Source organism: Convolutriloba macropyga, unplaced genomic scaffold, assembly GCF_964194025.1.
Source record: "Convolutriloba macropyga unplaced genomic scaffold, txConMacr16.3 SCAFFOLD_579, whole genome shotgun sequence".
Classification (NCBI taxonomy): domain Eukaryota; kingdom Metazoa; phylum Xenacoelomorpha; order Acoela; family Convolutidae; genus Convolutriloba; species Convolutriloba macropyga.
The window spans coordinates 7,386-34,608 of NW_027452549.1; the positions used below are offsets into that span (position 1 = coordinate 7,386).

At 34.4% G+C, this 27,223-nt stretch overlaps 2 protein-coding genes across 2 annotated transcripts; one reads left to right on the plus strand and one right to left on the minus strand.

Moving 5' to 3' along the window:
• Positions 1-1,194: 1,194 nt before the first annotated feature.
• Positions 1,195-20,983, plus strand: LOC142357619 (uncharacterized). Its single transcript, XM_075409166.1, has 5 exons — positions 1,195-1,992; positions 7,649-7,891; positions 12,225-12,522; positions 14,758-14,980; positions 20,391-20,983. The coding sequence occupies exons 1-5, from the start codon at positions 1,792-1,794 to the stop codon at positions 20,677-20,679; spliced, it is 1,254 nt and encodes a 417-aa protein (XP_075265281.1). The 5' UTR covers positions 1,195-1,791; the 3' UTR covers positions 20,680-20,983.
• Positions 20,984-21,293: 310 nt separating this feature from the next.
• Positions 21,294-25,209, minus strand: LOC142357621 (aromatase-like). The gene is made up of 2 exons (XM_075409167.1): positions 24,110-25,209; positions 21,294-21,905 (listed from the first exon to the last, which is right to left on the minus strand). The coding sequence occupies exons 1-2, from the start codon at positions 25,125-25,127 to the stop codon at positions 21,421-21,423; spliced, it is 1,503 nt and encodes a 500-aa protein (XP_075265282.1). The 5' UTR covers positions 25,128-25,209; the 3' UTR covers positions 21,294-21,420.
• Positions 25,210-27,223: the final 2,014 nt, after the last annotated feature.

Sequence of the window (27,223 nt, forward strand, 5' to 3'; positions counted from 1 at the left end):
GCCCAAAACTAGCCCTGCTAATACTTGTTGTCCATTAAGATTAATTGATTTTTCGAATGTTGCAGATATAGGTAAATTGTTAGTTGAAAACTCAAAATAAATTCTGCATTTTTGATAGTCAACGAGTAAAGTTAGCAAAAAACGGCAAAGTTTTAACTACAGTGCACTCTCAGCGGACTCTGAAGTAGAAATAGCCCCCCTCTGAGTCTACAAAGATTGTGTGAGTGTTGTTCGGGGGGGTACTGTCGGCAAATTTAATCAAAGTTGACTAAAGTAGCTTATTTCGTGCTGTTTTTGATGAAAAAGGCTAAATTTTGAAATGTTTATCCAGATTTTTTGACCAAAAAAATTAAATCAAAACAATCAACAATGCTTGTTCGTCTTCAAAAATAAAATCAACGACACTATTCTTAAAAATTATAACAAATTTTAGCAAAATTGACGAAAATTTAGGCAAAAATTCCGGAAAGTGTGAATAAAAACAACGTGAATTCATTCTTCTTTTCTCAGAAGTTTAAACCTCGATAACTCCCTGTAGAAAACAAAAATTAAAAAAATCTTTTTAATTCCATATTCTACGCTGGACGAGCTTTCTAATGATACCAGTCTCAACTCTCTACGATGAATATATCGAGCGGCGAAAATTCACGGAACAAAAAAACCCATTTGAGTATATAGTTCCTCCCCCCTCAAGAGGGTCGGAACAATAAGTTATAAGTAAAAAACAGAAGAACATTGTTAATGTCCTCTGATACACATAAGAATAAAATGCAAACGGTAAAAGAGGCAATGTAAAGTTAAGAATATCACATTATGTAAAATTATAAAATCATTACATTACTTAACTAAAAATTTGACCTTAATTTGACCTGAGTTGGGATGGGTTGACTATCTGCATTAGCGACAGGAAGCGATCACGTGATATATTTGTAGCAAACATGACCTTCAGCCGCCCCACCGATACAATAAAAATGAACAACTTAAAACAACGCGCTTGCTATTCACGAACAAGGTAAATACACTGCAATAATGATTTGAAATTAAGCTCTAGGAGGAAGTTGAGAACAATTTTTTTTTATGAAATGGCAATTTAGTGCTGATTTGATTATTCAGAATTGTACGTACGATTATTTATGTCTGGACTTTCAATTTATTGATAGAAAGTCATCTGACCAAAATGGAAAAGTTATTCATCCCGCTGTTTGGTTGTCTGGCGTTCATGTATGATCATATAAATAGTTTTTTATTGTTCGCAAGAAGTTTTTTTTTGTTTAAATTATTTTCTGGTTGTTAATAAAGCTCTATTGTTTCTTTATCATTTGTGCGTCACAAGTTACTAACACTTAAGTTGAGTAGAACCAAGCTTTATTTAAATCTTGTGAACAAAAGTCGCCACATAATTTTTCTAATTGATGCAATATCAAAAGATATTTGTATTTATCTGTCTCTTTGTAGTGGCTGGAATATAACCGACATGTCACATGTTTTTCAAAAAAACTGTGTCTCTTGTTATCCTATAATCAGACTGTACAAACCGTAATTAGCGTAATATTTTCTATGTAGTAAATTGTACAAGCTGCTTTTTGAAATCAGACAAAATTTCCCAAAAATTAAAGAAAATTTTTATACCTTTTCCGTCTCGCCTATCACTTTATACCGTTAATTGAACAATATTAATAATTAAAAACTTCCCAATTCAGCAATACGTTACATTTTGACATGCTGCATTGCGTGATATCTTATTAGAGACTTCCATAATCGCTCTCTAAAAAAATCCTTAAACCCTTAAACATGAAAATTTTCCCTAATTATGGAAAAATACTATTCCTTGCTCTGGCATTATTACTACACGCGGAGTCCAGCTGCAGATTTGGCCGATGGTGTTCACGTGGGGCGTGGGAGACTAACCAGAAGAAAAAATGTGGCGAGGACGAAAGAGAAACTGGACAGACGTTTTGTGTCATTCAACGAGATTCGAGCTCAACTTACGCTGTTAGTTATAAATGGCGCCAGACTTAGTTATAAAGGTGCCGGTTAGGTATATTAGGTTTTGCTTTCAGGTCTTTCGTGGTCGGATATTCTCTTCGGTCGATGTGTGGTCGGTCACTGGTTATAGGTCGACCCTTGGCCGGGTACTGTAATCAGCATGACTGTGACAAGAACCCCTCCCCCCAGCACAACAAAAATAAATAAAAAATGAGCAAAATTAATCACATGATCTTAATCAGGCTTCAATTCAACGACTTTGATTCGCTTCTACTTAAAAATAGTTGCTCTTTTTTGTTAACTGACAACTGGGCTTTGGCAGCCTGTACAACCGTCTATTTTTCGTTTCAATTAGGCTGTTTTAATTTTATTTTAACTGTTTCGAACTTTTTCCAAAAATAAGCCTGTACAGCAATGGTTACTTTACGCTTCCTATTACAGAAATAATCAAAAGAACATGACTGTTTCTAATCCTCTAATCCGCTTCCTGCTATCATCAAGATAACCCAGCTTGAGATCCAGACCCAAATTGAGCTGTGATCAGCCTTTCCAGATCGAAATGACCTCTGATCAGACTTTCCAGACCGAAATGACTATTGACCAGACCGTACCCAGACCATAGTCAAGACTATAGTTCGCTTATGAGCAGACTCCAATTCAGATCCTTGTCTAGACTACAAACAAAGTATGATCAAACCATCCAGATCAAAGTAAAAACTCAAATACTTTCGAAATTTTTAAGGACTCGAAAAAGTTTGTAAACCTGTTTATAGTATAGACAATGATCTGAATTTGAGTCTGATCTCAACTGCGCTAATGATCAGAGAACAATCTCAAACAAGAACAAATCTCTTAATATAGCTATAATATATTCATTTAATAAAAATAAGTGTTTTCAGTAATATAGCCCCCATGAAATTATAGCCCACCATTATGGTATAAATGGCATGAGGAGGGGGAGGGGTTGGGCTATAGGTTACCTGATCACTAAGAGGGGGCTGTAATGGGAAAAACCCCATAGAAGTATAATCAACTGAGGAGAAGCCCATTTTTAGAGTATTGCTAGCGAAGAAAATAAAACTATTGAAAAAAAAAACGATAATTCGCTTTGTATGAAGTTGGTACTCGTTCCCGATTCAATAGACGAACTTAGACAGCTTTACGTATAAACGTCTTGATATGCAGTTATTCAAAATTACATTTAAAGGGAACCGTCATTTTATATCAGCTGGACCCCTTGGTTCTGATCGGCCCCATCGGACTCTGGATGACTCTCTTATTCTAGCCTCTCAGCAGAGCCAACATCTCTCAGTCGAAAATATTGCAAAAAAAACTAAAATAAACAATGCACTAGAAATGGTTTCTGATCAGACCCAACTGCGTTCAAAATCTTTTCTGATAAGACTAATTTGCTCTCAAATCCGCCTCTGACCGCACCTTCCAGACCAAAAGGACCCCTGTCTAGACACAATTCAGACAATGGTCAACGCTACTGAGCGCTCTAACCGCTGTCCTGACCCTGTAACTTCGGTTGCAGAACACACGGATATGCCTTCAAATGGGTCCGATTGTTGCTCAATTTGGATCTGGACCTCAAACTGGGAAAAAAAATTTCTGCTCTGATCTCAAAACAAAACCAGTCTCCTTATTGAATTTCAGGATACAAAAAAAGCTTTGAATTAGCGGATGTTTTCATCGATCTCAATTAGACAAATCACAACCTCGAAAAATCAAATTACTAAATTGTTCTCGATCTAGTTTTTCTTAGTGATGGAGAAAAAGCTTTTGAAAAACTCCAAGAAAGCTAAAAAGGAGAAGCTAAATCTTAGAATGAGCTGGTGCAAATCAAAAACGTTGCGGTTCAAAAACAATGCATGAGTGAAACATTTCTAATATTATATATATATATATATATATATATATATATATATTCAATAAGAAATTCTCTGTTCTTGCTGTGCAGCAAATATTGACTTTTTTTAAAAAGAACCTGATACCAGGCAAAAATTATGCGTCTGAGACATTAGTGTTCCAACGTCAAAAACAGGTATGCGGTCTGCCTTTGACTTCATTATAAACTTATTGCAGCAACAACTGTATTTAAAGTGCTAAATTTTGATCCGTGAAAAGCAACAATTAGAAGTTTTGTCACGTCGTCGTCTCACTGGTTGTGCGGAGATATCTGAAGACCAACCTTTAAAAAACACAATTCCGCTGTTTAGGAATATTGTGCTGCATTTAGCTGTTAGCGTTTAAAACCTAACAAGGAGGATCGGTAATGTGCGATCGCACATAAGGTTCCGACCCTGCTCATCCACAATTTCGGCATAATTGTCTACCAAATGAAGAACAGATAGAAAAACCCAAAAATTCAAGTATTTCTCAAAAAAAAATTGTATGAACCGAAAGATAGCATCCAAAGCAAACAACTCAGTGGCGTAAAAATGATGCATTAGATTGATGCGATATGCCAATACTAAGAAAGCGAGTCAAGACGAACAGCAAAATCAAACAACAACAACAAACATTAATTAAATCAAAAACTTTATGTGCGTTTTAAAAAGCAAAACTAAATGTCAAAATAGCGTCAAATAAAACTGAAACTAAACAAAAAATCTTGTAACTGAAGAGAAAAGATATGGGACCAGTCCATGATAAGGCTCGGTAGGAATTAGACAAGAATGAAAACAGAAAAGTTAAAAAAAATTTGTTTTTTTAAACAAATACTTTCAAAGTAATGAGAACCAATAGAAATCAACTAAGATATCCCATAGATTTATGATTAACAATGCTTCTATGGAAGGGAATTAAACACTGTCGGTAATCAATTTTTTGTGAGGTTTCAAAAAGAACAACAAAGAGACAACCAACAAAAAGTTAAATAAAACTTGCCAGAAAACGCTTTTGAAGCCGTAAAGCCAGACATTGGCCCTCAAAATATGTTCTATTGCACCTTCACTGAACACCGAAAATGTATTATGAGAACTCTCGTTGTTGGAATAAGGTAACAATTTGACAAACAGAAAAAAATGGCAAAATTAAGAAAAAAACTTAATTTTTTTCGAAAAAAAAAACATTATTTCCAGAGCCATGAAAGCCGTTAATTACAAAGAAAATAAAAAAATATGATCGTTTCTTCTTTCAAAAGAAGCCCTTGAGACCTGCATTTTTCCAGGATATGTATTATGTCTACAAAAACAACGTAAAATATGACAAAAATCAAAAATTAAATTACTATGTGAAAAACCAAAGTCGAAAAAAATTATTTCCGAAGTCATGAAAGCCGTCAATTACAAAAGAAAGTAATTAAATATGATTGTTTCTTCTTTCAGAAGAAACCTTTGAGACCTGCATTTTTCCAGGATATGTATTATGTCTACAAAAAAAACGTAAAATATGACAAAAATCAAAAATTAAATTACTTTGTGAAAAACCAATGTCGAAAAATTATTTACAAAGTCATGAAAGCCGTTAATTACAAAGGAAACCAGTGTCGAAGCCAGTAATGTCATAGCCAATCAATTTAAAACAAGTTGTTGAATTTGTTGTTGTTCAAATTAGGTAACAAGTTGACAAACAGAAAGAATGGCAAAATCAATTAAAAACTTGTTTTCTTTTTGAAAAAACATTATTTCCAGAGTCATGAAAGCCGTTCATTACAAAAGAAAATAAATAAAATTGAATGTTTCTTCTTTCAAAAGAAGCCCATGAGACCGGCATTTTTCCAGATTATGTCTTATGTCTACCAAAACAACGTCAAATATGACAAAAATCAAAAATTAATTTACTTTTTTGCGAAAAACCAGTGTCCAAGCCAGTAATGTAATAGCGAATCACCTGAAAACATTAGGTTTTATGACACCAATCCCTTTTGACGCCTTCCCTTGGCACAAATATTGTCATATTTGGCCTGTAAATAAAGAGACTAGGTAACAAACAGACAATAAAGGATCAAAATTGCGAAATTGAAAAGTGTTTTTTTTTTAACTTGGAAAACAATTGTTTTCAAAGTCATGAAAGGAATCAGCTATCTACTACCATCAGAACATTGGCTCATCTATTCTTCCATTAAAAACCAAAGGATCTGGGTCATTGTACAGGAAATTTCAAGCGAATAAAAGAAAGTGAAATGGACAGTTCAAATGACAGTTACAAAATTCAATTAAATTATTCGAGAAAGTAGTGTTAAAGCAGTTAAAACCATAATCTTTATCTTTAGAGATTTTAATATTATCAATTTTGCCTTATTATGGAAGGCCAATAGTGCGATGTCGACTGTCAATAACGTGATAAGGTGAAAAAACTAGAAAACGTGAAAAATGGGCAATTACCTAAAAAAAATTGAAATCTAGTGGTGTCAAAGCCAGAAAACCATGACTTAAGGCGTAAAACCACAAAAGAGGTTGAATCTTAAATCAGTAGAAAGAAAAAGAATTTTTTTGTCTTTGCTGACACTAAGCTACAAGTTGACTAAATTAAGAAAAAAATAGGCAAAATTTAAAAAACCATTATTTATTTAAAAGTCGAACTTTTTTAAATTTCATAACGACCATATAATTTCAGGCGAAAAACAGGATGCATTAACTTGGAGATAATTACGAAGGCAACCAGACCTATCACTACTGAGCTTTGATTTGTAATGCTCTGTTCTTTAATTAATATAAAAAAAGATCGAATAATTTAGTTTAAAAAAAGGCCGACAGATTACAATCCGAAATATTTTTGGATTTTAAGTCCCCGATTGGTCCAAAACTAGCCCTGCTAATGTTGTTCGTCCATTAAAGTTTTAAATACAGTGCATTATCAACGGAAGTTGAAGTAAAAATAGCCCCCTTTTGAGTCCACAAAGATTGTGTTAGTGTTGTATGGGTGTGTAATTCCAGAGAATTTAATCTAAGTTGACTAAAGAAACTTATTTCGTGCTGTTTTTGATGAAAAAGTCTGAATTTTGAAATAATTAGCCAGAATACTTCTACAAAAAAATAAAACAGTCGACAATATTTTTTTTATATTTAAAAATAAAATAAACAACACTTTCTTACAAAAATATAAAAAAGTTTGAACCTCGATAATTCCTTGTAAAAAACGAAAATTAAAAAAATCTTTTTAATTCCATATTCAACGCTGGACGAGTTTACTAATGATACCAGTCTCAACTCTGTACGATGAATAATATATCGATCGGCCAAAATTGACTGAACAAAAAAACCCATTTGAGTATATAGTTCCTCCCCCCTCAAGAGGAGGGGTCGGAACAATTATGTTGCTGGAGAGGTTCAAAATTTGTTCCAATCGACGATTTTGTTTGTTCACGATTTCAACTGCTCTTCCCAGTTGAAAAAAAATTGTTTAAAGGGACGTTTACCCGGGGAATTTAATTTTTTAGTGTTTCGTTTAATTTCAAAAAATGACAATCAGATGACTATGCGAGCAAAACTTTAAAAATAATAGGAATCAATTTTTAAATGTCGACATTGAACATCATTGTACAGAAACCCCAATCATTGCGTTAAGTTTGAAGAAAAAAGTGGGTCCATCTAATAGTAGTCCCCACATGAAATTTTAGCCCCATTAGGGTATATTTACGGTGATTAGAAGGCTACTATCCTTTATGCTGACCTCTAAAATTATCAATTCAATCTATTATTTTTATCGGTTTCAGCAATACAGGACAATTTCACCCGATCCCTCAACCAGGCGTGATCAGATCTGTGAGACATTTGCTGAAAATAGCAGTTATCAGTTTTTCATTTGCGACGCGACAGAGCGCGAAAAGCGACCCTGCAATCGACCCTCGAATCCGGATACTCTGAAAGATGCAAATTTTATGACATGTGAACAGATCAAAGAGACATATACAACAAAAACAATAACAACAACAACAACAACCTCAACAACAAAGCAGGTAGGATTCTAGTTCGCAAAAAATATATTAATTAGGATCCATAGAAAACTGTTTAACTGGCTAATTAACAATGATTAGTTCATTTTAAAAGATTTATTGGATAGCAAATGCCTTCAATTTTGCATTATCCAGACTTACGAGAAACCAAAACTTTTTCCAAAATTAAGCAAAATTAAACCAAGAAACGGGTACCATAAATTAAAATAGGATTTCAAAGAGTAAACACATATATAATTTCAACTTATGATTTCTTGGGGGGGGGGGGGGGGTGTTTTTTTAGAGAGTACTCAAGAAAATGATTTAAAAAACATAGAAAAACAACAGCCGCGTGGGAATGTAAGAAATAATGAGCGAGCGCTTGAACTTCAGCATCTCGAAACATTTCTTTCACGGAAACTTCACCCCTAAAAAAGTGCAAAAATGAGCAAAAATAAGAATGTGTTATTATAGCATGTGTTCTTAGGGTTAAATAATATGAACACACTATGCTAGGCAGGAGAGGACACAAATGGAAAAAAATTCTCCAATTCAATCAAATGTTTTTACACAACCAAAAGTGTTTGCGCCCTTTCTCAGGTTTTTTGTTAAAAATTGCACGTTGCATGGAGCTATCTGTTCAGTTTCACTTTCACCAAGCTTACTGCATGGATATTTAATTTGTCTACATCCCAAGTCGCACAAGCTAATTTTACATAGTAACGTTCTATAGAACAACACATAAGTTAAAAGTGTGTGTGTGTGTGTGTGTGTGTTGGGGGGGGGGGGGGGGGGGGAACACTGGGAGACACAGAATAGAGTTGGAAAAAAGGTACAATAAAGCAATAGTTTTTTTTCCCTCATTTTTTATGGATGGAAAAGATAACGAACTAGGTGATATCGCCAAGAAAGTTATGAATTTTTTGTTATGAGCAACCAAATTTGCGCGTTTTACGATAAAGGTGCCGTTTTTGAAAAATTCGATCCTTAGAATTTCTCTAAAGATTATTGACACTGACCAATTAAATTTGGGCAACAAAGAATTTGGAAAGTTTTGAAGTTGACATTTTCAAGGAAATTGAGCTCATTTGAGAAAATTATTCTAATCATATAGTTGCTAAAAATTTCAAACACAGAAGATTATAGTACAACTAGCCACACAAATTGTTCCAATTTATCAAGCAAAATTTAACTTGCTCAGACATTGAGAAGAAAAAAATGTTACAGTTGGAAGGGAAACATGTTGAAAAACCTTTCGAACCAACAGAAAGCTTATTACAATCCAAGAATTGGATTGTATTGGTGCTCTGTCTTTTTACAATTCAAAGAATTTGAATTGTATTGGGGCGCTGTCTTTTTTTAAGATCTGTTCACACATTTTCATGATTTTTGAAGTCAAATTGGAGTAGTGATTTTGGTGACGCCGGAACAGGAAATGGAGCGAAAAAGCGAGTGGTTTTGTGGCGTGATTTTTTTTCGCTCTACTTTTAAAGTAGAGTAAGAAAACGGTTTTTGAACAAAAATTCGGTTTCTCGGTAGTGGTTTTTTCACATGCGGCAATTTCACTCTGATTTTTACCGTTTTTTCGATTTTTGGGATCGGATTTTTCAATAAATGGTTTTCCCAATGCATTCAAAGCTCATTCTAGGCCTAGTTTTTTGTTTGAATTAAATTTTCATTTCTCGCTAGTGGTTTTTTTGTTCACATTAGGCATTTTAAAATTGATTTTCTGTTTTTCTTATTTTTTTGATCTGATTTTTTAAAAAATGGTTTTCTCAATTCACTCATAGTTCATTCTAGGTCTAGTTTTTCTGTTTAGTCAATGAAAATTCTTTGAATTGTACCTCAGGACTTGTCCTGCTATGTTTTTTTTATTTTTGTAAGATGTTTTCACACTTTTCATGACTTTGAGCTTTCAGAACGGGATAAACAGGTAAAGCTCAGCGGGCATCAACTTTCATTAGAGGCCCTTAGACGCGTTTAATAGTCTTTTAATTGCTTAGAGTGGCGAAGGTACAGGGAAGGCCGTAATTCAAATTTAAAAGGTCAATTTTAGTTTTGGAGACCAAAATGTTCGAATTTTTTGCGTTTTTTTTTGCCATTTTTCGAATTTTTTGTAGGACCAGTATAAAATTGAGGTTTGTAAACGTTGATAAAGGACTTTTCCAAGGCACATTTATGTTTTTTAAATTTTTTTGTCATTTTTTGAGCTTTTTCAGCCCTAGGTTTCAAGAAACCTGCTTCAGGGCTTGATAATAAGTTACTGCATAGTTTCTAGTGTTAATGGAATGGTTTTTGAACATTTTAACATCACGAGTTTTTGCAACTTTTTGATAAAACTTGCAAGTTTTTTTGAAATTTTTTGTCATTTTTTAGGTTTCTCAATCATCAAACGCCACGAAATTTCTTCTACGGTTTAATACTAGGTTACTGCATAGTTTTTAGGGGCAATGAATAAGTAACTGCATATTTTTCCAGAGGTAATGGATTGGTTATCAATTTTTTAATAACATGAGTTTTTGTAATATTTTGATAAAAATTAATTGTTTTTTTCCCAATATTTCTGAAAATTCTTGTGTTCCAAATTTATTGACCTTTATGAGCCAGTGAAACTATTTTAAGGTTTGAAAAAAAAATACTTTATAGTGTCTGGAGAAAATGAAAAAGTTCTGAAGATTTTAATATCAAGAATTTTAGCATTATTTCGTTAAAACTTTTAATTGTTCTTTAATTCTAAAATTTTTTGCCAATTCTGAGTCTAACTATCTTTACTGGCCAACAAAAATTTTTAGGTCTTGCAGGTGGGTTATATGGCAGAACACCACAGACCAAAAAATGGTTTTGAACATCTTATTGCCGTAAAATTTAGAAACTTTCTTCAAATTTTGCACTTGTCAGTTTTTCGTCAAATTTCCCAAGCGTTCGTCAAATTTCTCGAGTTTATCTACCTTAAGTGGATTCTCTTTCATGTCTTGTGCTTGTGAGTAAATGATTATATTGAATTGTATCATATTTGGCCTTCATGATAAAAGCTTCAAGAGTTTTATCCATGATTATTTTCTTTTTGAATTTGTTTGATTATTTTAGTTTCTCAACTTTGAGATTGTCTTCTAGCTGGGATTGTTCAAATGATCTGCTGGTCAGGTTCTCATTATTTGTCAGTATTTCATTCAATTCTTGGAATTGTATTTCAGGACTTGTCCTGCTATGTTTTTTTTTAATTTTTGCCACAATTGACATCTTGTGGGACATTTTGCAGGAATGTTGCAAAGTTTAATGTTGCTCATTCAGAGCTCAGCATTAAACTTGGTTAGCTTTTATTTGCAAAAAAATGGTAATAAAAAATAGTACAGTGTTATTTGAAGATTCTCTTGACAGTATAACTTTGTTCTCCATTTATTCGTTATCACTCCATTCTTGTCATTACATGGCCATTGTCTGACAAATTCAATATACAATACTGAATTCGTCGTGCTTTTTCATGACCCATGTTTTAAGATCAGAGTGGCAAGCATGTCTGGAAACAAGTTACACTCGGCTAATTCACTTCAAATTTGCTTCAAATATGGATATAAATGCGCTCGCTATTCACAAAGCGTGTTTTCGGGACTAGTGTAAGAACACGAGATAACCTGTCGCCCCTATTTTCTGTATTCTAGGTCACTAGTTTCCACACTATAGGTAACTCTTTCCAAAGAACTAAGTTAGTGTCAACCAGACCGAAATGAAAGAAAGCAAGTTAGTTATTAATTTCAGAAAATTCTCTTTCAATACGAATTGCGGATTAAGAGGACAATTAGCAGTTTTGCTATTACGCATGACATTGTTTATAAGAACAATTAAGCATTTGAATTGAGTCTCAAGTAATTACAAATAAAATTTGGGCAATAACGTTTTTAACTAACTGGATGTTCAAAGTTGTGGATATGGGTTACGTTTATCTATACATACTTGTGATAAGCCCTTTGCACGATATAAATGACTTTTTTCCATGTTTTGCTTAACTATTTCCCATCTTTGAAATTGGTATGAATCGTGAAAACTGGGAGTGTTGTCTCTCGATTCTACTAGTTTCCACAAAATACTAAACTATTGAAATTTAACTTTTCGGACCTTGGCCATGTAATGGTGTGGTCATAAAAGGAGTAGCCTGCTAAAGTTCTTGTGCATTAAAAATTCCATTGAGCAATGTATAACGTCTAGCGGGTTTTAAAGGGCCTCTTCGAAGTGTTCAATATCTGCTTAAGTATAGTTGAATCGTTCCGCCTACTGGATACAAAACTATTTTTTTACCTAATCAAGTTATCTCTCCTCCCCCCTCCTACGCAAACCATGAACATTAAAGTATTCCGTTTAGACGAAGGAGCAAGAAGCAAATGGTGAAGAACAGAGAGGAAGAATGGCAGACATTAATGCAAATAACAACAAAAACAACAACTCAAACAGTGATAACAACAGCGATTTAAACACCAACATAAACAACAACAACAACAACAGTAGCTCGAGCAATAATGATAACAACGGTCGCAATACCAGTATGGAATTCAACAATGGAACAAATAAATCAACAGCAGAAGAGACCAGTGATGAAGGTCCAAACAAGGCAGAAACCAATTCCACAAATCCTGAACAAAGAGCTCAAAATTTTACAGCAGGTTTGAAATGTATTTTTTACTCGACTTGAAGAAAATAGAAATTTAATTTTGAAACCCATTTCAAAATAACGGTACTTATATTGGCTCGATAGGAGTGTTTTCCTCCTGATTTTACGATACAATTATTCACTTTCAATTCCAGGTTGGCCACCGAGGTTTAGGTCCGCAACCATTATGACCGCCGATTAGACTCGATTGAGACCATTGTCCAGACTTTTGTGCATTCGAACACAATCTGGTCCGTGTAATTTCAAGCGCAGAGCCCCCCCCCCCTCCGATGCGCTAGCAGATATTCTGATTAGAGGAGGACGTTTTAGTCTTGGACCTCAGCCTGGGCGCTAGCACTTTTACATAAGCACGATGTTTTTTTTGTTTATATACTTATCTGAAAGTACATAAGCAAAAAACAATAATTAGTGATAGGCCTCAGCTTGGCTTCACGACATACAATTCAGGCGCCTACAGTTGTCAGTCTTGGTGACAATGTGTTTTCCGGAAAGCTATTATTCTTCTGTTAATCAATTTTTTTCTGATTTCAGACATGACAAATGACGGTTGAAAAAGAACCCTTATAATAAACGTCCAAAGTAGGTTAGCATCCAAAAGCTGAGCAATTTTAGGGTTGTTTTGATTGAATCGCAATTCAAAACTGACATTGATATGAAGTGCTTTTCTCATGAAATTCATGGTCAGAAACATTAAAAATGGTTTTAGAAATTTCAATATTTTAGTTCAACTATTTTGTTTACTCGCTCTATCTTGATAACCGGAAACTGTTAGAACGTTGATAGAGAACAAGCTAATGTAAATTGTGCATAAGATAAGCTCGACATAGCTTGACAAGAAGCTCTACTAGTTCAACGTATACTTGGCTAGAGAAATGAAGCCTGGACAAACACGAAAAAAAGTGAGAACGAGTTATAGGAAATGGGTAGCAAACTATGCTCGCAATTAAGAGATTCTGGTTTGAATCTAGTACTGGTCCATTTTAACAATAGATGCGCCTGCTTATACCCCCTAGCAGGTTATAGGCCCAGACCCTAGTCTCGGAGCTTAACAGCAAAAGAGAAACGAAATAGTTAGAACATGTGAAAAGAGATGATGCGCAATTTAAGGGGGAGGGTTAGAAGGTTGATAGGGAACAACCTAATGTATATTGTGCATAAGAGAAGCCTCACATAGCTTGACAGACAAGAAGCTATACTTGTTCAACGTATACTTGGCTAGAGAAATGAAGCTTTGAGGAACAAGAAAGAATGTGAGAACGGGTTATACGAGATACCCAAGTTCGAGAACTTAAGACCAGTTGGTGTAAGTGGGTAGCTAGGCTTGCAAGTAAGAGATGCTGGTTCGAGTCCAGTACTGGTCCATTTTCACAGTAGTTGCACCTTCTTAGACCCCCTAACAGAAACAAACTCCAAAAAAACATCAGAAACAAATAGTGAATTCCTTTGTTTGCATTTTTTTTTCTGAGATGTCTTCTCTGATTTTCAATTAGAATAAATGATTTCTTCAACTAGGAATGGTAGGATATTTATCAAAAAAAAAACAAAATATCTTTTTTATTAAGGTTTGAACTGTTAATGGTTTTCTCTAGCAACAATGTTGCAGTCTGATCAACGCTTTTTCAACGAGAACCGGTAGATCATAATTTTATTTTACTATCTAAATAGACTTTTCACAAAACAGTTTTCAAACAGTTATGAAATATGAGTTTCAAATTATTAAATAAAAACAAAATAACTTAATAGCATTTAAAACAATTTATTGCTTTTCAATCGCAGAAATTTTTGTTGCAAAACTTGGAAATGGAAAAAAGCCACTTTTACGTCATTGTCAGATTTTATCGTATTGAAAACTTTTACATTGTCTAAAATCAAAGAAAAACGTAATTTAGAAAACGTACTTGAATGAGAAAACTGCTATACTATATCCAAAAATTTATAATGAGACAACGTAAAGAAAACAAGTGTTCGAAGCAATCTTTTTGCAAATTAGGCTACAAGAAACTCAAAAGTCTTGAGTGTCTTAAGAGATTTCGAGCATTTGTCTTAAACACAAGTTATATGATAAGCGCAGGAACTTGAAACTTTAATAAAAATCCATCAAATAAGTTAAGGTTTCAATACTAAAAGCATTGAAGTAAGATAAATCTGTTTTGGAACATCAGTTGGGACCACATTTTCAGAAATTTTGCTGCAAAATCGGAAAAAATCCTTTGAATTATTTTTACAGGTCGCAAAACCGCAGTTTCAAACCTCACAGACGAAACAGTAGTGAATGAAACTGACTACGTAACTATTCAAATCACAATTATCTCAACCAATCAGAATGGGACAACTGTGAACAAATCTGATGACGTCATTAAAGTGGATTCTAACGTGGCATGTCCGAGTAACTTTGCAGAGATGCTTAATGATACACTCGACAACTTGAACTCTTCTTGTCCAAGCATAACGTTAGTTGCATTTTATAATGAAAAATATGAGTGTCAATTAGCAAAAGCTTTAGCCATTTTTGGGCAGCAACATCATAGAAAAAATTGTTGCTTTACGCTCACGTAATAAAAATTTGTTTTTTTTTCAGATCATAAATGAATCAGGGAGTAAAAAGTGATCAGAGGTTAGGGTACTTTCAAAGTTAGGGGGATTCAGGGGACAAAATTATCTCTGAAAAGATAGAGTAGATAAATTTGATTGTCGAAATTTAAGTATTATTTTGTTGGCTTATCTGAGAGGTTAATTTTTAAAAAATTTAATTGAGTGAGAAAAGAAAAAATTCCCCCAATAAGTTATTTCTAAAGAACTGCCGTTGCTCATTGTCCAAAGTCTTATATTTTCTTACAATTTTTAATGAGAAGCAAATGATCAACTGCGTGCTTTTTGCAATGTGTCCAAAAAGTTGAATTCGACCGAAAAAATGAGATCAAACATCTCGTATGCCTGTTGTGGCCTATAGAAAACTATTCACGGAAAGTGTTAAAAAACGGAGAAATTCAGGCAGCTTTTCGGTCAAGCGGCCATAGATAACTTTCAATAAAAACTCCGTTGTTTTATATCATTGTAGAATATTTGAAATAAGAAAATACATGAGAATAATACTATTTCCTGGGCTTATAGACATCAATAGCCTTTAAAAATTATTGCTTCATCAAATTGATCATTTGGATCTTTTCCGTTTATGACCCGTTTATTTAGCCAGTACTTTTTGCTGAATTGATCTACTTTTTAATGGGCTTTACAATGATACCACCTACTTATCTCTCCGCAAATATATCATTCCTCCGAAATTCTTTCTACATAAGAACGACAGGCTAGCTTAAGGTTCCCAACCACAGAGGGTTGGAATACAAAAAAATTATAAATTGCAAAAAATTGCATAGAAACACCATCTCTGTATAGAAACAATATCACAAATCTGCAAAAGATTTAGAAGACACGGGTTATTCGATGGGCATTTGTCTTCCATTTTGATACTTACTAAAACTGGTCAACATTAAACACCAATCCTTTAAAAAAAATGTTTATCAATATAAATTATCGTTTTGTTGAAACTTGTATTTAGACTTTTCTAAGTTAGGCTAAACTTTTCCCGAGCTCAGTGTAATGGAAATCATTTTATTGATATTTTATAATTCTTGAAGTTTGATCACGCACTTGTTTATTAGTATTGTTGAGCAGTCAGATTCCTATTCACTCTTGCTCTGTAATCACCTCTCTTAAAGACAGAAAACCAAAATTTTGGCGAATTCCATTAAGTTTTTTGAGCCTTTGTTTTATAACTCTTAAAACAATAAGAGAGAAAAGTTGTCCCTTGAAACAATCTGACAGTCAGAATTGGCGATGTGTACCATCTTATGGTAATTTCAGGTGCTCCCATTTATTTCTTTTGGTTTTACGATTTGTTTTAAAAAAAGGATGAAAATCAAAAGGGGATTGATTATGTTTATATGTTATACATTTCTGAGGTATATTACCACAAGGAGACTCGGTAATGTGCCTACGCACATACGGTTCCGACCCCGCTCATCCACATTTTTGACTTAATTGGCTACCAAATGATAAAGAGATAGAAAACTTTCAAAAACATACATATCGTTCAATAAACAACCAAAGGATTACAACAATGTCACGCTAGAGGACCGATGAACGTTGTTGATAATAGGACTACTAAAAAGGACAATAATAAATATCAAACAACAAACATTATTCACGACCAAAACCCCGTGTCTACAATTTAAAAACTCGCATCAGATAAAACCTAAACTAAACAATTTGACCTATACTTCAAAAAAAAGATATGGAACTTGCCTTCAATGCGACTGGTCAACAGGTAGACAAAAAAGAGCAAAGAGGTGCGAAGTTCAAAAACACGTTCTTATTTTTGAAAACAATTAAATTCAACGTTATTAATGTCATTAATTATCGCAAGAAATCCCTAAAATGTTCATTTATATCTCCATAGGAAGCAATTGAGACATGTCATTATCCAATTTTCAATTGCGCAAAATTTCAAAGCCAATGGGATCACCGATTATTGTTATATGTAAAAAAAACAAAAATCCTATAATATGTACAAATATAAAAAACAAACATTTTAAGAAATCTCGAAGTAGCAGTAGTAACAAAGCCGAGAAGCAAATATTTGAAGCTAAAACCGTTATAGAGATTAAATAAAAGCTCACATGAAACGGGTTGTGACCTGTGTTTACAGAGACTCAGCTACAAATTGACCGAAAAATTGACGATGCTCAAAAACCCATATGTTTTTGAAAACAAATATTTTCAAAAGTAATAACAGATATAATATTTAACAGCGATGCATTAAGCTGTAACACCTCAGGAAGCCAATTGGGCCTGTTAATAAAGAGACTAAGTCAAGACCCCGCAAAATAACAAATATAAAGAAGCAAAACCTTCAAATAATTTTACAAGAGCACACTGTTCAAGGCACAATAATTATAAGATATCACAATCAACAACTGTAAATAATCACTTTCTCCTCATCTTAACATCAAAGAGTCTTCCATATAAAAGGACTACGTATACATGACAACAAGAAACCCAAGAGTTGAACAGTAGAGGCATCTCAAAAGTTTATCAAATTATTTCAGTCACAACGCATAACCAAGCGCGAAAAAAGTTTGAATCAACGAAAGTAATTGAGACTTGTTATTGGTGAGATTGAGTTACATGGTTACGGAAATGAAAGCAGAAAGGACACAGTTGAAAATAAAATCTATTAAAATCCAATTTGAAAGTCATTAAAACGAACAGTCATTAAAACGAATTATGAGATATCACAATCAACAACTGTAAATAATCACTTTCTCCTCATCTTAACATCAAAGAGTCTTCCATATAAAAGGACTACGTATACATGACAACAAGAAACCCAAAAGTTGAACAGTAGAGGCATCTCAAAAGTTTATCAAATTAATTCAGTCACAACGCATAACCAAGCGAGAAAAAAGTTTGAATCAACGAAAGTAATTGAGACTTGTTATTGGTGAGATTGAGTTACATGGTTACGGAAATGAAAGCAGAAAGGACACAGTTGAAAATAAAATCTTCTATTAAAATTCAATTTGAAAGTCATTAAAACGAACAGCTACAAACTGAACTCTTTAACTATGTTGAGTTAAACGTCCTGGGGAAGCAATTGAGACATATCGTTATCAATTACATGGCGCATAACAACAAAAAGAAAGACAAGCAGAGGCAAAAACAAAAATTAGCAAGATAAATTGTTTCAACCCAAAAAGCATAAACTATATAACAAAAACAATTAACATATTCAGATAAGCCTTTTTTCAAAGCTGTGCTTTTGCCCTGCTATGCTTTCTTTCAATTGATCTTGTCAATAATGTAATAATTCGACAAGGAAACAAAATGAACACTAAAATATGTAATTATGCTGAAAAAAATAATTGAGAACGCGTAGTGTCAAAGCAAAGAAAATTTTAATTGATCATAAAACCGATACGGACATTAAAATTAAAATCCACAGGGAATCGAATCGATTTCTGCTTTTTTGTACTGAGACTGCACCTGAAGTTGAGAGAAATAAAATAAAATAGTGTCAAAGTTCAAAAATTGACCAAAAAATTCTTAAAACAAATATATTCAAAGTCAAAACATGCATTAGATAACTACTGAAAGAATTGTCTATGTTCACTTAAACCCCCCTATAAAGCTAAATGGATATTTGATTGGGGAAAAATTAGACATTGGGCTACAAAAAGTTAAACAAATGGAAGCAAAACTTAAAAAGTCCAAAAAAATGTACGAAAACAATCGGCCAGGGCCATAAAAACCATGAGCTTAACTCTAAAACCATATCATAATACCGTTGGGTCTCATTTATTGTGGATAGTATCTGTATTAATTGAGCACAGATTTTAATTTCTTGTTAAAATCAAGAAAAACATTTACATAGCGGAAATATTTTGAAAAAAATGTCGCGCCTCATTAAAATCTGAAAAAAAGTAATTGCTGCGCGTCTAACCAAATACTCATTTGTTGAAATGGTTTTGAAATAGATCAATTTTTTAACAAGATTGTTCTGTTTGAAAATTAAAACTTCATTTTGTTTAATCATCGAGTTTATTTTTGCAAAGAACTGGCAAAATTATTATCCCAGAAGACTCTAAAAGCCAGCGGTAGTACACCTAACTCATTTGTCAGCTTAAAAAGAACATGGACGTAGTTTTAAGGTATCTACTTCCAGCAAAATTTCAGCAAGGGGGTTAAAAAAGCAAATTTGGTCGCGAAATTTTGGAAAAAGCATAAATTCGAGCCAAAAACTCAGATCGAACAAATTCAGCATCCCTCCTCTACCTTAAGAGATAAAATGAATTACACTCAGTTAACAATTTGAACAAATTTTAGCAAAATTGACAAAAATTAGGTCAAAAATACCGAAAATGTGAATAAAAACAGCTGAATTACGTCTAATATTCACAAAACTTTAAAACTCGATAACTCCCTATAAAAAGCGAAAATTGAAAAATCTTTTTAATTCCATATTTTACGCTGGATGGGCCTTTTAGTGATACCACTCACAACTCTACGATGATTATATCGATCGCCCAAAATTGTCTGAACAAAAAACCATTTTATTATATAGTTCCTCCCCCACTAAAGTGGGTAGGAACAATCATCCTTCGTCAAAATCAAGGGCTCAAAATGCTGATTTCCGTCTTCAAGCTTTTTTAAACCTCAACCGACGAGTGCGCATATGTTTCCGACCACTTTTCTCAAGTCGATTTTTGCCCCGCTTTCTAGATGTTCTGCTTCGAAAAACAAATGACACGAACTCGTTGACCTTAACAAAGAGCTTTTCTGTACCTCAATAAAATCCGTTGTAAAAAAAATTAGTCACTGATTTTTCAGGAGTTTATCAATCGTTTCTTGACTCGCAAAGTTCAACTAAGTGTAATTTGGGCATCCATTTGTCGCTTAGTTTTTAACGGATCATGTCAAGGAAAAGAAGTTCTGAAAAATTTTAAGAATGTCTAAAAACACCAGTAAAATGATGGGCGAAATTTTCCTTTTTATCATGCTTAACGCAACCTTTCCATTTTCCATTAAACTTATGAAATAAGTCAAACACGCAATTCTCTTGAGAAAACAGAAAATTCGTTATTGTGTCCTTGAGTTACCTAACTTTTCAAAAAAGCTGATTAAACTGAAAGCTTTTCAAGACTCAGTAAATAATTTTGATTTTTAGTAATTTTTGATTTTGTAAAATTCGAAAGTTTTCTAACCTATTCTTCGGAAAAGAGTTCAAAAACGGTTCCCTTAGTTCGTAATAACATCATTTTGAGATCATTTTTCCATTTTGCTTACTGAAATGATTTTCTATAGGTCAGAAATTGAACGAATCTTGAACGATTACTGTGATCAAAACGGAAACAATGTTATTTTCAATAATAGTGAAAAGATCATCGACATTTTGCTCTCATGCAATATCCAAATTGAAGACAGCTCAGCAGCCAATCACATTTCAGAGGACGGTAATGACGTAATAGTGGAGAGTGATGATGCAAACGAAACGGATACAGATCGAACTGGAATTAATAACCAAGGCAGAGAAAACTCTGATGGTGTTATGGATCAAATGTGGGCTTTCATCAAAAAATTGAAAATGTGGTGACGGTTATAATTGACGATCTTATATAATAAATTTGGAAAATCACTATTACAGTGATTGCAACGGTTTCCTTGCGCGCGGGGGACGAACGCTTAGAACTATTGACAAAAAAACGAAGCATTGAAAGACATGAAATTTTATATGCAACAAACTTTTTGTTGGGTCAATTCTTCGAAATAAACGCAGCAATAGCTGACACGCCACTTTATCAACTTTTTCAAATTACAATTCATGAACGGATTTCCCTCGGAGGGATTGCTCTTGCTCTTAGACAACAGGCGTTGGGGTCCACTTTGGTTGAAGCTAAAGTAGGCTGGGGGGGGGGGGGGGGTCGGTTATTCCCACTGTGTACGAGGGGTCCAAAGACTTGAAGAGGGCTATATGGCGTCCTAATATCCTGAGGATTTACCAGTTAATCCCATTTCTCAGAACGGATCAAATCGCACAAGGGAGCGAAACAACATTCTGGAACAAAATAATTGTCTCAAATTATTGGAGATTTAAATTTTCATCAAGATTTTGACCTAATTTTTCAGGCAGGACATCAATCTGTCAGGAATTTAATAGCTGGCCGATTAATGAAACCAATTCTTTTTCGCTTTTGTAAGGCAAGAAAATACAGATAAAATATTTTGCTTTCAATTACAAAAATGACACAAACATTTGTCCAAAAAAATAGACAGCTACTCCTACTCATTATAACTAATTTACTAAGATTTTTCCAGGTGAAATTGTTCCCTCTAATCAACAAAAGTTTTCAGACACGTGGCGAGCCGTACATTTGATAAGAGGCGTTTCATTTGGTTGGTTAGCGATATCCCAATGAGTTTCTAACGTCTGTAGCGTGACGTCACCAACAATCTCAAAATTGTACTTGCTTATCAGCGTTTTCAACACTGCACGCACAATTGACAGACCCAAATACTTTCCAACGCAGCTTTTTGCTCCTTCACCGAAGGGGAAAAACTTCCCTTTGTTATCCTCTAGATCTTCCCGACCAGGTATGAACAAATTAGGCTTCTTCCATATTCCAGGAAGTCGGTTCATAGATTCGATATTGATAATAACTCCATCGTGTTTCTTTATTGGGATTGCAGGACCCAAATCGGGTAAATTGATAGTGACGTCAGCATTGGCCTGTCTTATGATGAGTGGACTGACTGTTTTGAATCGGAGGGTTTCCATGGCCAGCTGGTCGACTAGGTGATCGAATTCGGCATCGCTGTCATCTTAACAAAAATTGTTTATATTCATTCAAATTTGAAACAAGACTATTTTTAAACATAACTATTCCGAGCATATCAATTTTTGACCAACTTTAAAAAATCTTGTGACAAGATTACAAAAATTGGTACTCTTCCGTTTTCCCTAGGAGAATATCACGTCTAGAGTTAATAGATTTATACGTTTTCATTGGTTGTGACACCCGTTAGTTATTTACTATAGAAAAAGAGAAAAAGTTCAGTGAGCTCCTGAAGTGAAATATCAATTCATTCATTGAAGTCAATTATATTGACATCCGTTCGTTTTTGTGTTTCTGGAAGATAGATCAACCTCTTAATCTTCGATCTTATTTTAAGCCAAGAATTTTATGTGACCAACTTATTTTAAGCCAAGAAGTGAGAAATGCACGGGAACTTTTTCCAAAAAGATTAGAAGGCATGAGCAGTATTTTAATGGAGACAAGGCTACAAATAAGTACCAACACGCAAACCGAAAATTTTAAAATTTTCTTTGGAAATGTTACTCCAAAAATTGCCTATCACTTTAAAAGTTATCGTTTCGCTTTAGCAACATGCGCATTTATTCAATAACTCCCAATTTAAAAATTTTGTATGATTAATGTCCCAGAAAATTTAAAGAACCAAAACAAAAGAATAGAATCCCATGAAAATGTAGCTGTCTGGTTCGTATGGACTCCAGCAGATTCTGATACATTCCACTTGCAGTAATTTTTTAGAGTTAGTCTTAAATGCTTATTCACGAGGTCATTTGCATGAGTAAAAAAGTCCAGACTTTGAAAGTTTCTTGATTTTGAAAGCTCTTCGTGGTGGTTCAGATTTCTGAACAAACAGTAAGAAAGAAATAGGTAAACGAAGCATTTTAGGACTGGGTGTCTGCTCTAGAAAGGAAAATTTGCTCAACATTTTTGGCTCGAATATTGTTCTTTAGCGTATACATTTATTGCTTTTCCAATTCGGCTGTTTAGTTCAACAAGAACTCGAATTGTCACATCTGGATCGTAATTGGATCAAGCAACCAACATACATTCAAAGTTCACGTCATCTAGCTAATGGATCAATTAATAAAGGACTACTAGATCGAACGCTTCTGTGCAATCAACGCGATGAAGTACATCCAGCACTTGATGGAGCAATGGTAAACAATTTTCAGCGTAAAACACCGATTTTTGTGATGCTCACGACTAGCACCACATAATTTACAGGTCTAAAATGTCAGTCAGCTCGTCCATTTTTTCACCCACGACTTTCGGAAGAGAACATTCGTTGTAAATCTGATAAAAAATTGAGAATTTTTGATCTATCGATTCCTGGAGCTTTGAACTTTGACTTAGCGTAAACTTTGACTTAGCTCAAACAAAAAACGTGAATCGAACAAAAAACGAGAATAAAAAACGAAAATCAAACAAAAAACATAGCAGGACAAGTCCTGACGTACAATTCAAAGAGTTTTCATTGACTAAACAAAAAACTAGACCTTGAACGAACTGAGTGAATTGGAAAAACCATTTCTAAAAACTCAGACCAAAAAATATTTTTTAAAAAAAAACAGAAAAACAATGTGAAATTGCCGCATGTGAACAAAAAACCACAAGCGAGAAACCAAATTTTTGTTCAAACACCGTTTTCTCACTCTACTTTAAAAATAGAGCGAAAAAATTTCACGCCGCAAAACCACTCGCTTTTTTGCTCCATTTCCTGTTTCGGCGTGACCAAAATCACTACTCCAATTTGACTTCAAAAATGATGAAAATGTGTGAACAGATCTTTAAAAAAGACAGCGCCCCGATACAATTCAAATTCTTTGAATTGTATAAATTCTTTGAATTGTAAAATGTGAACCAAAGGGGAAGGGCATTAATATAGCTGGTCAATTACCAGAAAACAGCTGCATCAGCTTTGTACTGTATTCTTAATATACCAATAAAAGAAATAGACCTTCCAGAAAACAAATTGTTTTTGTCTTAACCTTCCTATGAAGTACTAAACTTAATTGGACTAAAGTGTTATTTCTAAAAGCTGCCCTAAAATAAATTTCAATAGCCGTGAGGCACCATCAGTTGCCCTCAACTCCCCAAATTTAAGCATAATTTTCGAGAGTCAGGAAAAGTCATTTTGAGAGAACCTATATCTTTTGGTTCAATTCCTCGCATCAAATAATCAGATGAAACAAATTTGCACAATCAGTTTACCTGCCAGGCAATGAAGCCTTAGGAGAAAGTCTGCACACAGTGAATCTTTTCCAGAAAGGCCCAAAATACAGTAGTACAATGTCAAACTTGAAGTATCTGTCCCGGCTAATAACAACTCTGCAACACATTGTCGCAACATCTCTCTTCCCAAATCCAGCTCCAAGAGCTTCTCGAACAGATTCTTCTCGCATTTGGAACTTTCGTTTTGAGTCTGTTTTTTGATTCCGCAGGCAATCAAATTTTCTACATAGAGGTGAAGTTTTTCGATTGAATCCTGATGTTCTTTGAACAAATCGGGATCAAGGCTTGAGTTCGGTCGAAAGAGAAAATACTCCAAAGCTTTGAAATAACTCGCGACACTAGCAATGACTTCGTCTTCAGAAATTTCACTTTGTACCACATCCCCGTGAGTTATATCGCAAAATAATTCCAAAGTTACTCGAAAACTGACTCTACGGAAAATTTCCAGAAAATTCAAACACTCGCAATTTAAATTACTGAGCTGTTCGTTAACGAGTGTCATTACCTCCCGTGAAGCAATTTCCCGTGCACACTTCAGATCTTTCTCTTTCAGCGAACTTTGGAAAACTTTTCGAATCTGTCTCCATGATACATTATCGTTATTCCACGCGATACCTTGGTTTTTCATCCCTAAATGGGTTAGCCCATCATCATGGGCCAACCGTTGTATGAAGACCTTCTCCTTGAAAACGTGTGCGGCAAAAATTGGATTGTTACTGATAATGGTTCGTACACCATGGAGAGATACCTCGGCAACACTTCCGAACTCCGTGGAAAATTTCCGGTATGAGACGCCATCGACTTTTGATTCGAGAATGTTTTGGGTGATTTCGGGCAAAGACTGACAATTGGCAAGAATCAGATCTTTCAGATCTATCAATTCAGGTTTCAGGTGTGGATCAGAGTTCAATGCTTTGTCCGAACGTGTAGTTTCCTGGAGTTTAGCTATATAGTTTAAAAAAGGAGTTAAAAACTCTGTCATATAACTGAAAGACATTATTTTAACTTTTTAATTTGAACGAAGAAATAATATTGTAGCGCTTATCGCGAGTACACTCGAGTTCAACAGCTATTATCAGAAAATGAACTGATTCTTAAAGAACTGATAAAGTGGTATCTAATTGCTCGCATCCACGTCAATCCTTCTATTCAAACATTTTGAAAGACTTTGGTCTCTTTGTAAATTTGAACTAGTTCGAGGCAGAGAAACACGTCTTCATCTAATTCAATCAGCTTTGTTTAGAAGTTACTGTGGCAATCTCATCCGTACAAATACTAAATATTTACCAAAGTTGGCGACCTTCGGCTGCCATGAGTTGCCCCGATCGGAATGACTCCAATCTGGTCACCAGCCTTAACTCTGCTAGACTGGGTCTACAGAAACTCTGATTAGACAAGCCAATTTGTCTCTCAGCTTGATACTTTTGTTTGCGCATTGCAAAATGCAAGGCTCGTTTGAAAATTTGGGGATATTTTTCGTTTGTGCCCTAGTTCGTTATGCCCCCCCCCCCCATTACAGAGGGGAGCATAACGTACTTTACATCTAGATGTTTTGTGAGCAACCACCCAGGAGCACGCCCTATTTTCTTACATAGTAACATGCTATATAACATATAATTTTTAACGGGGGGGGGGGGGCGTAAACACTGCGCGGGCCAAAACCGAATAGATCCGAAATTTCTTTCAAAAGAGGACCGAGAAAATTTAAGCCAAGCGTTTCCAAATGGTTCAAGATGGAGGGACAAATATTTCAGAACAAAAAAGTTATCTTATCAAGGACATTCCGTACCGTTCATGGAGGTAGGTTCATGACTACTAAATGTAAATCGCCTTCTACTAAACTGTAAGTCTATTGGAAGTCTTGAAAAGCGTCAAGAGCTATTAAAGATGATTAAAATTCTAGACTATTCACTTGTTTTCCTGACTGAAACCTGGCTCTCAAACGAAATAAGTAATTCAGAAGTTTCCTCGGAGCTGATGCAAATTTCTTTGGTCTCACGCAGTTATTAAAACACTGTAGTACTTTAATAGCAAACGCTAAATTTCATTCTTTGAATTGGTTTGACATCTCTGTCAGAGAATTTCCATTTGCGTGTTCATCTGCCAGCTTAAATAACCACAAACTTACATTTTACATCCCCTTTACATTTAACATCCCCTTTACATTTTACATCCCCTTAACTAACCGCAAACTTACATTTTATATCCCCTCAAAACAACAAGAGCAAACAGTCTAGAGATCGGTCGGTTCATTTTGATGTTACATTAACCTTTAAACTTTTGAGCAATGTGCTACGTTTGGACGCCTGTACCACTCTGTCTGATGAAAATAAATAGTGTCCTGCAATCTCAAACATAGCTGGCAGATTGTCAGAAACTAGCTGCAACAGCATCGTAGATCTGCAGTCTCAAAAAAAACAGTAAAAAAGACAGACTAAAAATTTCGTTTTTCATTGAAGGCTGATATCTTATATTTCCATTAAAAATCTGTGTAAGTATTTGCTGCCTCTATTAGCTGCTCTCAAATAACCTTCATTTAGAGCGACACACACCAATTTGACCTTATGAACAAAAATGAATGAACAAAAAAACTCGACCCACTAGGAGCAAAAATGACGTCACACACGCACTTCAGTAGAATTTGCATGAACGAATGAACAAAAAGCAGATTTGAAGTGGTTGTGACGTCATATGGTCGTAACAAAAATTGCGATCGACGAAATAGAAAAAACCACGAGAAGGCCAATAATAGCCCCAGCTATCGCTGTGCGGCTATTAACAAGAAATTTATTATCTACGAAGAACTGTTACAGATCTCACAGAATGTTTGAAAAAATCGACAACCCGGAGTGAAATTTTAAAAACTGATAGTAATAATATTGTGAATTAAACGTCAGTGTATTAAAATCTGACAAATTTAATGGTGCGCATTCATTTATAGACAACAGGAAAGATAACGCAGGAATTCAGTGCATCTTATGTAAATCATGTAAAGTATAAAACGTCATTGCGTCAAAATCTGCAAACATCTCTAAATCTCAATAATAACCGAGTTCATAAAGTCTGATAAACATCTAATTGGGTGTTCCTTAT

Bases quoted from the DNA above. Each gene is read 5' to 3' on its own strand.
- LOC142357621 (XM_075409167.1), bottom strand. From the start codon at position 25,127: ATGTCTTTCAGTTATATGACAGAGTTTTTAACTCCTTTTTTAAACTAT. The intron at 21,906-24,109 runs GTAAACTGATTG...ATTTTTGTTAAG, and splicing joins AAGGCTTCATTGCCTGGCAG to ATGACAGCGATGCCGAATTC.
- LOC142357619 (XM_075409166.1), top strand. From the start codon at position 1,792: ATGAAAATTTTCCCTAATTATGGAAAAATACTATTCCTTGCTCTGGCA. The intron at 1,993-7,648 runs GTTAGTTATAAA...TATCGGTTTCAG, and splicing joins ATTCGAGCTCAACTTACGCT to CAATACAGGACAATTTCACC. The intron at 12,523-14,757 runs GTTTGAAATGTA...TTATTTTTACAG, and splicing joins AGCTCAAAATTTTACAGCAG to GTCGCAAAACCGCAGTTTCA.